We start from the raw sequence: 14,135 nt of genomic DNA, 5'->3' as shown, positions 1-14,135 counted from the left end.
ATGCATGCTTAGGTGGTCATGTTCTTCATACAGCCAAGTGGCTAAACAAGACGCCTAATATAGCTTCTTGGGATGTCACTGTCCACTAATTCAAGTTCGTTTAGTTTGAAACTCATTTATGCTTAATGACAGGGCTATTAGAGGTGATCCAAGTGATTCTGACTAGAACCTCTAGACATGCAACATCCATTTAGTTGTCTGCATTAAATACCCTTCCAGGAAAAAAAAATCATCTTTTCATATAGCTAAGTATTTTAAAAATCAGCTTTATATGTATGAGCTTGGAAATGTATACACTGTTAATAATTAATGGTGTCTTTATAAAGAAATACTTTCTAATGGTTATCAGGGAGACATAAAATTGACTAGTATGTTGATCTTATACCCAGCTAAACTATCACAGGTTACTCATCTCCTAGTCTGAAAATATAAAATGCTCTAAAAATTGTTTTAGTGACATGAGGTCACAGTGAAACCACTAAAGAGTATAGATAGACTCGGGAAATAGAGAGCCATTGCCAACTACTGAGATATTCATTCAGTTCAAAAGTATTTACTGAGCACCAACTGTCTGCCAGCCACTTCTTAAATGTTTGTGTAGGAACAAAAGCAAATTATACATCAGATATGCTTAAGTGCTTGAAGAAAAACAGAGTGAGATAATGGGGATTCTTTCTTATGTGGAGGCCAAGGCAACAGCTCTGGTAATGTGACATCTCAGCAGACACCTGAGGAAAGTGAGGGCTTGTCAGAAGACAGCAGAAGGAAGTCTTGTAGGCTCAAGGAACCATCAGTACAAAAGTTCTTTATTCATATTCAAGGACAGGAAGGCCACCTTGTCTAGGGCAGAAGCAACTAGGGTGTAAAATGTTAGAAAACCAACACAGGAGGATGGGCACAGGAGTGAGGATGCAGACAGATCCTGCAAGGCTTTATCCATGTTGAACATTTTTTCTCTGTGTGAGAAGATGCAGATCCAGTCTTACCAACTGGACTATGGGTTTTGCTTCCCTCCAAATAAGAACGTCCATCAAAAGGTTATGTTAAAAAAAAAAAAGTAACATTCTGAATAGCATTTTCAAAGACTCGTCCCAGCTACTGTATGAGGAACAGACTCCTGGGGCACAGGAGCCACAGCCAAGTCCAGCAGTGATGCTATCCCAATATTCCAAGCAACAGGGTGAGCTCCTACCTATGACAACAATGCACATGGTGATGCTGTATACTTTTCAAGGAAAAGGCCAATTATTCTGATATTCACTGTTATGAGAGTTGTTGAACAAAGGAGAGGATCATAATTACTCCAAAGGTTTTGACTGACTTACTGAAAATAGTTATCATGTAGAGGTGTTGTGAACTGTGTCAGGAAAACACAGCTGGTAGAGGGAACGTCAGAGGCCCGTTTTAGAGCTGTCAAATGTGAATGTTTACTACATAGCTAACTGAAATGTGGAGCAAGCATGCACTGCATAGAGGAGGTCAGTGCTGATGTCAGAATTGCCTGTGTTTGGCTCTATTTTCCTTTTCAAGTGTGGATGCCTTTAAGTTGCATGCCACAGTTTTGTTTATGTTGCCTCGATAAACACACCAAAAGCAACACAGAAGGAGAAGGGATTGATTTTGTTTACAATGCATGTTACAGTCCTCCCCTGAGGCAGGAACTCAAGCAGAAACTTGAAGGCAGGCCTGCCTGTACTCTTCTGACTAAGGAACAGTCAGTCAAAGCACAACGGAAAACTCAGAGGAATGAGGCTCGCACAGGCTATGCTTAGCTTTCTCAGTGTAGTCTAAGACACCCTGCCCAGGTGTCTTAGTTACTGTTCTATAGCTGTGACCACAGCAACTCTTATTTCAAAAAGCATTTCATTGGGACTTGCTTAGAGCTCAGAGGTTTAGTTCATCAGCATCATGGCAGGAAGCATGGTAGCGTGCAGGCAGACATGGTGCTGGCGATGGAGCTAGGAGCTCTACATTCAGATCTGCATACAGTAGGAGAGGAGAGGCTTGGGATTTTATTTTGGTTTTTGGCTTTTTGGTTTTTTGGTTTTTTCAGACAGGGTTTCTCTGTGTAGCCTTGGCTGTCCTAGACTCACTTTGTAGACCAGGCTGGCCTTGAACTCACAGAGATCCACCTGCCTCTGCCTCCCGAGTGCTGGGATTAAAGGTGTGTGCCACCACGCCCACCCCCAGTGACACACTTCCTCCAACAAGGCCACACCTCCTTTCCCTTCTCAAGTAGTGTGGCTCCTTAAGGACCAAGCCTTTGGGGGCCTTTCCTATTCAAATGACCACACCAGGGATGGTGCCGCCCACAGGCTGGACCATCCTGTATCAATTAATAATCACAACACTCCCCATGAGACATGCCTACAGGCCATCTGACAAGTTTTCAGTTAACGCTCTCCTCTGAGTTAAAGCAAACCAGGAACATGTATGTTTTACATGTTGATTTCTGGCAGGGAGTATTTCTTAAAAGGCCACAATAATCAAATTACCTCAAAAACTGATTTCCTTCATAATTGAATAATGAGCTGCAGTGTTTGAAAAGATCCAATTAAGTTAAAATTGAATTTAAATGAATGTTCTAAAAGGAACTATTGTATCTACAAATATTAAAAATTTAAACTAAACTAATCTAAACAATATGAAAATGAAAAGACAATTATAAGATCTGTGCTATCTAACGTGAGCCACACAAGGAAACCATCTTCATGCTATTACACAAGCCTTTGTTAGGAACATTTAACCTTAAGAAAAGCAACTGCCAAGAAACATTCCTGACGGCTGTGCAAGGGCTCCCCCGAGCCTCAGTCTCAGGTCTCTCAGAGTCCACTGGAGAGCCCGGGATTGAACAGGCATACATCATCTGTTGCCTGTCCTTGTAGTGAGTAAGCAACTTCACCAAGTATCTGAGAGTAAATATTTTAAGAAAAAGCCAGACACAGTGGCACACACCTCTAATCCCAGCATTTAGGAGGTAGAGGCAGGAGGATGTCCGTGAGTTCAAGGCCAAGCCTGGTCTACATAGTGAGCTTCAGGACAACCAGGGCTGCCTAGTGAGACCCTGTCTCAATGTTCCCCCCACCCAAGCTGTCTCAGTGCTCCCCCCACCCAAGCTATCTCAGTGCTCCCCCCACCCAAGCTGTCTCAGTGCTCCCCCCACCCAAGCTGTCTCAGTGCTCCCCCCACCCAAGCTGTCTCAGTGCTCCTCCCCACCCAAGCTGTCTCAGTGCTCCCCCCACCCAAGCTGTCTCAGTGCTCCCCCCACCCAAGCTGTCTCAGTGCTCCCCCCACCCAAGCTGTCTCAGTGCTCCCTCACCCAAGCTGTCTCAGTGCTCCCCCCACCCAAGCTGTCTCAGTGCTCCCCCCCACCCAAGCTGTCTCAGTGCTCCTCCCCACCCAAGCTGTCTCAGTGCTCCCCCCACCCAAGCTGTCTCAGTGCTCCCCCCACCCAAGCTGTCTCAGTGCTCCCCCCACCCAAGCTGTCTCAGTGCTCCCCCCACCCAAGCTGTCTCAGTGCTCCCCTCACCCAAGTGCAGCAGATAGCTTAAGCTTCCGATGGATTCGAACTGAGATTTAGCACTTCTTTTTGTTCCAGGATTACAGGTCTTGGCAACCATTGAAAAGATCCCATTTGAGAGTGCTTTCAGAAGGCCGAACGCTGACTTCACCACCAACAACTTCACCACACAGTACTGGAATGCCGTCAGCCACAGGGCCCCGGCCATCATCTACGACTTCTATCTGAGACTTACTGGAAGGAAACCCAGGTGAGGAGTTGGAGCAGGGTTCTAACCGTGTCACTGCATGGAAGCCAAAGTCTTCAATCCTCCCTGCAGCTGAGGAGTGAAGACAGGTGTCTCTGACACACACACACACACACACACACACACACACACACACACACACAGGCATGCATGCACGCACGCACATATAAACAAAAATGAGACACAATAATGACAGCAGCCTCACTCACTGACCGCTGCTGTGTGGCCATCCTGTAGCAAGAACTCACGATGGCCCCGCTCTCATTTTCACACCTCACAGCCAACACTTTCACCACTGAAGGAGAAGCTAAGGGCAGGATCTGCACATCGCAACCCGCTGAGGTAGCATATGAGGTATCTGCATTACAGTTCATAACAGTAGCAAAACTGCAATGGGGCAGTTTTATGGTTGGGGGTCACCACAACACGAGGAACTGTATTACAGGGTCACAGCAGTAGCAAGGTTGAGAACCGCTGGTGTAACAGGAAGTGACCAAGGAAGGAAGGAAGGACAGAAAGCCACCTCACAGCCACTACTGCGAACTAGGTTTACTGACACCTAGAGAGATGAGAAAGGAGGGATGGGGCCAAAGCTGAGGCAGCTTTGTCACCACCCAACAGTGACAGCACCCATCTCTTGCTACCTCCATAGCACATTCAACAGGAGGAGAGTCCTGGAGCCTGAGTAGGAACAGGCCCGGCCCCTCTCCCAGGTGGAAAGCCTTCCTGACACAGCCAGCCTCCCCAGGACTAGCACAGGAAGCAACTGCCACAGAGGCCACGCGGCCCACCGAGCTTCTCTCAGGCACACAAGGAGACATTGTAACTGTGTGGGAAACACCTGTGTGAAGTTTACCCAGGATAAATGGGAGAAGAAAAACGCAAGAATTCTAAGGCCTCCAAAATAGGTCAGGGCTAGGAATGCCTGGATAAAATAAGGTTTGGTGAATAAGAAAAAAGCAGAAGACCCCCCCCCCAAAATCAATATGCATTTTGTTTGAAAGAACCTAACCATTGTTTTCTTTGATATGAACTTTTTTTTCCCCAAGATAAGGTCTCTCTGTGTAACCTTAGCTGTCCTGGACTCACTTTGTAGACTAGGCTGGCCTCGAACTCACAGCGATCCGCCTGCCTCTGCCTCACAAGTGCTGGGATTAACAGTGTGTGCCACCATGCCCGACTTGATATGAACTTTTAAATTAATCTTTAATTTTTTTTTTTACATTTATTGTGTATATACTATCATTGCACAGGAGCGGAGATCAGAGGACAGACACTTTGTAGGGAGGTTGGTTCTCTCTACCATGTGCGTTCGGGGATTGAACCTAGATCATTAGACGTGGCAGCAAATACCTTTCCCCACTAAGCCATCAATGATTGGCCCCACAATAATCCTCATGCTTTCTGTTTGTTTGTTTTTAAAGATGTATTATTTATACAATGTTCTCCCTGCATGTATGACTGTAGGCCAGAAGATGGCACCAGATCCCATTATAGATGGGTGTGAGCCACAATGTGATTGCTGGGAATTGAATTCTGCACCTCTGGAGGAGCAGTCAGTGTTCTTAACCTCAGAGCCATCTCTGCAGCCCATCTTTATGGTTTTTTGTAAGATCTTGGCTTCACTAGTTCAGCCATGAGCCATCAATTTTATTTCTAGATCCCCAGCTTTTGTATGAGAAGGGGATCATGACCGTGTGTATTTGACAGAAAGCTGCGCAGAATAGATGGTCACTGCTGTGGCTGTGTCCTGACTTCCGTACAGGGTTTGTGTTTGTTATGTACAAAAAGGCCTCTCCCTAAGAGTAACACTTTGTTGTTCTAAAATTACCTTAGTTCAAATAATCCTTGGGCAGTGACACACTGTAACAACTACTGTTTGCAGAACATTTAAATCCACTTCCTGGACAAGACATTTCCCATAGCACAGTGGGATGTCTCTCAACAGCTGGTGGTAACCTGAACCAAGAACAACACTAGATTCCCAGAGCATCACAGTTCGTAACAGAATCAACTATACTCTAGCGACAAGCTGAGCTTAAGCACACTTCCAGCTCAGAGACCTACCTGGAGCATTTCCTATGTGACCTTGAACATAAGCTTTCTGTAAAGTTACTATGAATAAATCCTGGGACTTCACCGTCCTAGGAGACAGGAGAAGAGCTGGCTCACGCTCCCACCGTGAACTAGAATGCACGCCAAGTTGTAAGGAGCGGGCAGGGCAGTGGGGCTGCAGCCGCCGTTTCCCAGGGCTGGTCAGAACCAGGCTGCAGTTTGAATGCTGACCCTCTTAAGCTTATGAATCTATATTCATAAAAATGCAGGTAAAGAGCTACCTGCAGGGATGTTACTAAAATCAGCAGTCAGTATTTTCTAGACATGTCAGCACTGCATCTAACAGAGTAGATCATGAACATTAAGTCTCTCTCCCTTAAGTCTGAATCACAACCAGCTTGTTTCCTCCAGTGATAATATATTCAACACTCAGCAAAAAGCTTATATACTAAGACCCAAGATGCTATTTTTGTTTTTACAAATTTAAGAACATACAATAAAAAGAAATTAGCATTGTAAAGACCTGCCTCAAAATTAAAAGCAAAAAACAAAACAACAACAAAACAGTAATCCATCCAGGTGAGTAACTAGCCTAGGTTTGCAATGTCTAACAAGAAAGGAGTGGTCGTGCAGGAAGGTGTGAAATGTGTGATAGGCAGACTCACTCTCTTCGTGTTATTTGAAAGAGTTGGAATGGGAAGTGGGGAGGAGAAATAACAATTCAAACTTTTACAGAAGTACATAAGCCCTTCCAGTGCCACAGGCAGGTTTTAGAGAGAATGAGCAATGTGTTAGATGTACTGCTGGTGCTCACATGAAGAAAGACTTCACAAAGGGTGAACTCGAAGCTTGACGGCAGAAACTGTGCACATTGTAGACTACCCAGAAGAGGGAGGGGACCCAGGAACCCAAGCAGTTCTGAGAACCTGGAGGAAATAGGGGTCATTCATTTTTGTTTTGTTTCTTACGAGTTTTACTGGGCGATATTTAACTAAGTAGACCAGAGTGATCTTGATATCATAATGGTCGACCTGCCTTGGCTTCCTGAGTATTGGTATTACTGGCATGAGCCCAAAGCTCACACTTCCCCGTGGAGGAAGCGGCAGAGGCAGTACGAGCTGCAGCAGCTCCTGTCTGTCTGGTCCCCCAGGACGAGCTGCAGCAGCTCCTGTCTATCTGGTCCCCCAGGACGAGCTGCAGCAGCTCCTATGTATCTGGTCTCCCAGGACGAGCTGCAGCAGCTCCTATGTATCTAGTCTCCCAGGACGAGCTGCAGCAGCTCCTGTCTATCTGGTCCCCCAGGATGAGCTGCAGCAGCTCCTGTCTATCTGGTCCCCCAGGACGAGCTGCAGCAGCTCCTATGTATCTAGTCTCCCAGGACAAGCTGCAGCAGCTCCTGTCTATCTGGTCCCCCAGGATGAGCTGCAGCAGCTCCTGTCTATCTGGTCCCCCAGGACGAGCTGCAGCAGCTCCTATGTATCTGGTCTCCCCCCCACCCCCCAGGATGCTGAAGCTCATGAACCGGCTCCTGAAAACCATTTCCATGCTGGAGTATTTCATCAACCACAGTTGGGAATGGAGCACCAACAACACGGAGATGCTTCTGTCAGAACTGAGTCCTGAAGACCAGAGAGTAAGTATGGCTCTGACTCCAGTGCACCCTGGGAACTCAGAATTATAGGGGAGTACTTGGTATACAAGACAGATTAATCTCTTCCTAAGAAAAGCAGACAAGAATGTCAGCACTGGCAGAGACAATCTCAGTGCAGCTAAGAGAACCAGTTTGTCAGGTGTGTTTAGACCTTCATTGCTGCTGGGTGTAGTGGCATGCCTGGTAACCCAGTGATGAGGAGGTGGGGACAACTGGGTCCTGGAGGCTCACTGGCAAGTCTAGCCATATTGTTGAGCTCCAGGCACCCACACTGGACAAGCACCTTTATATATATATATATAAAAATCTTGCTTCACAGGTATTCAACTTTGATGTGCGTCAGTTGAACTGGCTCGAATACATTGAAAATTATGTTTTGGGGGTTAAGAAGTACCTACTGAAAGAGGATCTGGCTGGTATCCCCAAAGCAAAGCAGCACCTAAGAAGGTAGGCACACTCCTTGGATTGTTGACTGACTTTACACAGGATGTGTGTATGACTTAAATTGTTCCGCATTTATGCAGCACCACAGACCCAGTATTCCGTATTATCCTAAAATTCACAACATTGAATTTAGACCTCACTGCACCCTGAGGAAGGCATTCTTTCCGCTAGCCCATTAACACGGCAAGTGTTTAGGGCACAGGGAAGACAGAAGAGCTGTTCATGACTTCTTGTTCACCTTATCACAGCCGTGACCTAAGGAATAGCCAAAGGGTAGGTCATGCTGCGTAACCTGGAAAATCACCTAACTACTCTTCAACTCCCACAACTCCCTCCTGCTCCTGTTAGCCAAACTTCCCGACAAACAAGGTAGAGGATTCAGGTTGTGACTCCTGCAGACGCTAAGGGTTTTTGGTGGCAATGGTAACAACGGAAAGGCAGACTGCTAAGAGGGAGGCCAGTGACAAGCGGCTGCCAACTTCACTATCTACCCTCCAACCGCCAAGACAGGGAGAGCTTTCCAGCTGTGCATCGTGTGTGGGCGTGCATGCCATAGAGCCTGCGGAGGACAACTTAAAGGAGCCAATGCCCTCCTTTGACCCTACATGGGCTCCTCTCCAGCTCCAGGCTTACTCCCAAAGTGTAACCCACTCAACAGTCACTGGCCAGAAAGCATTTTCAATATTGAAAGACCAGAGTGTATTTTGAAAATATATTCAACCATGAATCATGATTCTAAAAGAGTTTCAAACAGAAGTAGAAAGAGTAAAGTAACAAGCTAAGAAAATATTAGGGGAACCTCATCATTCAAGAATAGAAAATGAAAGTGGTAAAAAACCAAGGAGAGCCGAGCCATGCCACGGGCTAAGAACTTGGTATTTATTTGCTGGTCACATACAGGGCCACATTATGCTTCAGGGAACACAGCTGGGTGCAGGTGCTATCTTAACTGCTTTTGTCTCTGTCCCTCAGGCTCCGGAACATTCACTACCTCTTTAACACCGCCCTGTTTCTCATCATCTGGCGCCTCCTCATTGCAAGGTCTCAGATGGCTCGGAACATCTGGTTCTTCATCGTGAGCTTCTGTTACAAGTTCATCTCCTATTTCAGGGCCTCCAGCACACTCAAGGTCTAAGAGCATTCCACCAGCCCATCATCTGGAACCTCAGATACCTCTAAGGCAGTAAACTGTGTCTTAAGCTATAAAGTAACAAGCAGCACACCCAAGCTTCCAGTCAAACTGGCCATTCCATCTTCTTCCCACTTCTTCACTGTGTGCTTGTGAGGTTTTTGTTGTTTTGTTTTTGTTCAGTGAGGAATGTCAGCCTCTAACTGCATACTACCAAAACACAGCTTCCTTCTGTATTCTACCCTGACACCACTGTACACTGTCACACGCGAAGCATGAAAGCCCCCCTTCCTTCTCCCATCTTAACTCTCCCTTCCATGCAAAACTGATTCCAACTCACTGGACGTGGAAGGACACATGGCAGAGCCTGCGCAGGCTCGAGAAAGGCAGCACTGAGTGGGGAGTGTGCTCAGTGCCAAGGCAAAGCTTCCGCTGTGAGCGGTTGGCTCGGCACCCTCACAGCACCACAGAAGCAGCCTCCCTGGTAACCTGAGTCGTGGCTGGGTTGAGGGGTGGGAGATGGAAAAGTAGGTTCCTGTCTGACCTGTTTCTTACCTGTGTCCACATCCTAACCCTAAAAGGAACAAATGGCGTAGACAATTGCACACCAAGTAAGAACTCAGCCATACATGCACTAGGGCGCCATGTGCTTCCACGTCGTTTATGACTTATGATTTTGACATCCCTGACTCTCCATCTTTTTAATCACCACTGTGCTGACAACCCTTTCATGTCCCTTCTCATTTACTGATGTTGCCAAAGTCGTCCTTTCCATGTAAGTGTATTTCACTCAAGCCTCAGAGAGGAGGAGGAGGAAGAGGAGGAGAAGGAGGGAGAAGTTCCTAGACTAGAGCCATGGGAGCCCTCCTGATCTAATAAAACTTGTAAGTTCAAGTTTCCGTCTTCACGTGTGGAGTTGGGAGGAGCACACTCCTGTGGTCACCTGAGGCCCATGTACCTCAGCCAGCCTAGTCACTCATCAGTTGTGTAATGCACAGAGGGCAAAAACCGAGTGCAGTTTTTATTTAAACATTTTACATACAAATAAAAAACCTTTGTGCACTCATTAACTCTCATACTCATAAGCTGCCACCCCAGTTGTGCTCCTATTTGAGATGAGGGCATGCTAGACTGCAGGGTCCCTGCATGCTAAAAGCATGAAATACTCAAGATAAAACATTTGGGACCTAAAAGTAGCCGCCACACAAATCACCGGAAACCACACACAACACAGTCCACATGTATGCCCAGCCCCCTCAGCTCCGTGAGGAACATGCTGGGAAGTCCTTGCTGGGACAGTTTCTGCAGGTTGGAGTAAGGCCAGTGCCTACTCCCCAGGCAGAGAATGCAACGCTGAGACAAAGCACCTGTGGGTACCCCACGTGAGATATCTGCAAGTCACTGACTTACATGAAAGACATTAGCTAAGGAAACAATAAAACACAAACTCTAGATGCAGGACTAGATGAAAACAACAGTTCTAGAACTTTACTACCTTTTGACCATTATTTCATCAATCCAAGAACTCCAGAGATTGAATATTAGTTTGAACAGATTAAATAAAACTCTGAATTACCAACTCCTGTCCTCAGTGTTCTTTAGCTGCTGACCACTTTCCCTACAACCTGTCCCCCAAAAAGGGGCAGTAATCCTCTCAACCAAATAGCCATAGGAATAGTTAACAGAGGCACACACACAAGCTACTGCCTCTTTCCACCTTCTCTTGCCACACCAACTGGGCTGTGCCTGCATCAGTATTCTGTGGCGTGACGCGTGGCACGAGCTTACCTTGCAATGCTTAAACAGGAACAGCAGGTTAGCTATGAAAGAAGTTCCCATCATTGAGAAATTGTATCGGAACCAGTTAACTACATATATGCACAATATATGCACAATAATCGACGTAGGTGAAGAGTTAGAAGTACAAAGGTATGGGCTTGAAAAGCAGTCCTGGTAAAAGGAGGGTTGACTATGACCAAGTGTCTGCTACAAATGTAAGAAAAATGCCAACACTATTATATTTTATACTAATATATGCTAATGAAAACATTTCAAAAGGAAGTCTTGATAATATCTAGTCTGTATCCACATGATACAGTGATCAGACAGCCACTAAGGCAGCTAACGTCTCAGAAAGGCACTCGGTGTGCTGATGAACACCTCAGAAAAGCCCTTCTCACATTTCTGTGGTCACCCAGTAGCTAGGTACATAATTCAGAACATTGAGGCAAACAGAGAACTTCCAAATATTTGTCTTAGTCCCTGTTCTGTTGCTGTTAAGAGGCACCCAGGACCAAGACAACTCTCATAAGGTACTTTTATACTTAGTCTTAGAGGCCGATGCCTTAATCATGGCAGGGAGCACGGTGCAGGAGCAGTGCTGAAGGTACACACTGATCTACACAGAGGGATAGAGAGGGCCTGGGTTGCCCCACCCCTGACACACTCCCTCCAACAAGACCTTTCAGACAGTCCCCTATAGGGACTGTTCTTAATCAAACCTTATCACTGTACACAAACATAAGAAACCACATCAACCTGGTTGACAAAATGAATACTTTTTAAAGTTCACAGAGCACACATGCTACCTGTCTGAACTGTGTGGCCCTGCTCCCTTGGGATACTACAAGGCAGTGTTGGTCCTCTATGTCCAGAGAACTGTTTTAAAAAAGAAAGTCACTACCTACATCAGCTTTAAAAGCATGGTTAAAAAGCTAGTAACACTAGCAGTGCTGGGTTTTGGATCTGTGACAGAGCGTGGCTATTTCTATGGCAAACACTGTTTCCCTGGAACTGAGTTTGAGCAGAACCATGTCTTCTGACATGGGATGTTTTCAGCATCTTCCTGTTTTTCCTGCATTTGGAGAGGTAGAATAACATGGGTCAATCTAGAAAACAGTACTTTAATTAAACACAGAGCTGCAGGTAGGGACATCTCAGTGGCAGAGCACTTGCTGACAGTACTCGGGACCCTGAATTCAACACCCAAACTCACACACACGTACACAATTTCCACAGCTTTACCAGTGGTAGTGGCAGGCTTGCTTGGCATCCAGCTGGTATTTAAGGGACCCCTGCGCCGTATGAGCACTTTTTATGGCAGTATGCAGAGGTGCACAAATGTGTTAATACTGCAATATTAGGAGACCCCAAGCACTTCAGTGCTTTCCTGACCAATTTAGTCAACGGATCAGACCCACTCACATAAACTGCTGTTGTACACACAAGACGGCTTGTCCGTGCTATCTATGTGTACATGTGCGTGAGGACCAGCAGTCCATGTTGGGAGTCTTGCTCACTCACTTTCCACTTCATTTCCTGACATAGGGTATGTCACCCAGAGCTTGATTCAGGAAGGCGGCCAGCAAGCCCCAGCGATGCTCCTGCCTCTGCTCCCCCACCTTCCATTTTGGGGTTACAGATGTGTGCTAGACTCCATTATTTGTGCAGAGAAGCTTAAGCAAAGAAAGAAGCCGCGAGATTAAGTGGCTGAATTGCTAAGGATCTCAAGGCTCTGGTGGGAGCATTTCTTAAACCATCAAGGACATGTATCTAGACACAGTGTAAAGAGAACTTAGAAGTAAAGGAGTTACTTCCCGGCGTTTGAATCACAATACATCCACAGAACATCACAACTTATCCGTAAGTTGAGTTTCACAAGACAAATTCTAATGATGAAACAGACAGCTTTTCTGTGTATCTGGTAAGAGAACATTAGAAGCTGGGCATGGTGGCGCACGCCTATAACCCCAGCACTAGGAGAGGCAGAGGCAGGCGGATCTCTGTGAGTTGTTCAAGGCAACCTGGTCTACAAAGTGAGTCCAGGACAGCTAAGGTTACACAGAGAGACCCTGTCTCAAAAAAAAAAAAAAAAGAAAAGAAAAGAAAAGAAAATGTGAGAAAATGTCCATTACTCATCTAAGTGGGTCTGCAATGCTAATATTGAGCCATGCTATTTCAGGAGGTAGATAGTGAAGTGTTTACACACTTGACAGCATTTACTTACCTTTTTAGGCCACAGTGTACAAATACAAAGTTGTATAAAAAAAAATACATTTCAAGTAAAGGAGGCCTCAGACTTAAAATGTTGGGATTGGAGAGCACGCGCGCGCGCGCGCACACACACACACACACACACACACCCTATCTTAACAAAATGAAAAAGAGTGGACTGAACACTCAGGTACCCTGTCTCCACAGGCAGAAGGAAGCTGTTAACTGTCAGGCCAGTGACAAGTTCCTGACTTGGAAACGAAACGCTGGTGAGTACAAAAGATCTCTCCATAAGTGCTAGCTGCAGTTGCCTTCCTCACCCAGACAGATGGTCGGGATTTTCATATTTTCATTCTTTAACTGACAAAGACAAAAAAAAAAAGTGATCCCATTTACAAATGAGAGTCTTAACTTTTAAAATGTCTATTAATGGCAAAGAAAATTTTGCTTTAAACAAATTCCCAGAGTCAATTTTAATGGAAAAGATACATCTCAATAAAAGTTAAACGTGGCACTTAGAAAACATGGAAATAATTTAAAATAATTTAAAATCTTTTGAAACCATTGTAATACTGAAAGTAATTCTAGACCAGTGCTTCCTTCCCTAGAACCTGACTTTTTCTACAAGCAGATATGAAGAACATGCGGTCCCCAGCGGCTGATACCCCAGCTCCCACCAACAGAATTCTTCTGGAAAGATGTTCTGTTTCTAGCACAATTATAAAGTTTGTGGGGGGAAACACAAAACAAAATGAAACCAAAACTTCAGAGAAGCCTCATTCATTCATAGTTTGAAATTTCCTAGATTCATTTTTAAAAATTTAAAACATTATTGTATTATTAGTCGGTTAACCTCTTTTTTTTTTTTAGCCTCTTAACTGTTAATACTGTATATTTTAACCGATTTTTAAATTCTCTACAAAATGTCATTTTTCATAGACTCTGCTGCTGAGCGCTTTGCTCATTTCCCCTCCTTGGTTGTCGACCCTCTTTCAAGAAAGCATTTTTTCATCTTTAAAAGCCTTCACTTGAAACACTAATTTGTGACAGGCCACACTGTAAGCCAACAAGGCCAACGCAGTGCCGTGTCTGACAG

The 14,135-nt window shown here is 45.4% G+C and overlaps 1 protein-coding gene across 3 annotated transcripts in view; it reads left to right on the top strand.

The window, feature by feature from the left end:
* Positions 1-13,903, top strand: part of FAR2 (fatty acyl-CoA reductase 2) — a 96,365-nt gene extending 82,462 nt beyond the window's left edge. For all 3 annotated transcript variants that reach the window (XM_084766209.1, XM_084766208.1, XM_084766207.1), the window contains exons 9-12: positions 3,599-3,770; positions 7,326-7,455; positions 7,793-7,920; positions 8,890-13,903. In XM_084766209.1, coding sequence (XP_084622335.1) covers positions 3,599-3,770; positions 7,326-7,455; positions 7,793-7,920; positions 8,890-9,052 — 593 coding nt within the window. In that variant the 3' untranslated portion in view covers positions 9,053-13,903. The remainder of the gene's footprint in view (positions 1-3,598; positions 3,771-7,325; positions 7,456-7,792; positions 7,921-8,889) is intronic.
* Positions 13,904-14,135: the final 232 nt, after the last annotated feature.

Source organism: Acomys minous, assembly GCF_964271855.1.
Source record: "Acomys minous genome assembly, chromosome: 17".
Lineage (NCBI taxonomy): Eukaryota > Metazoa > Chordata > Mammalia > Rodentia > Muridae > Acomys > Acomys minous.
The sequence above is the reverse complement of the archived record's forward strand: the minus strand, read 5'-3'. Positions and strand labels throughout refer to the sequence as shown.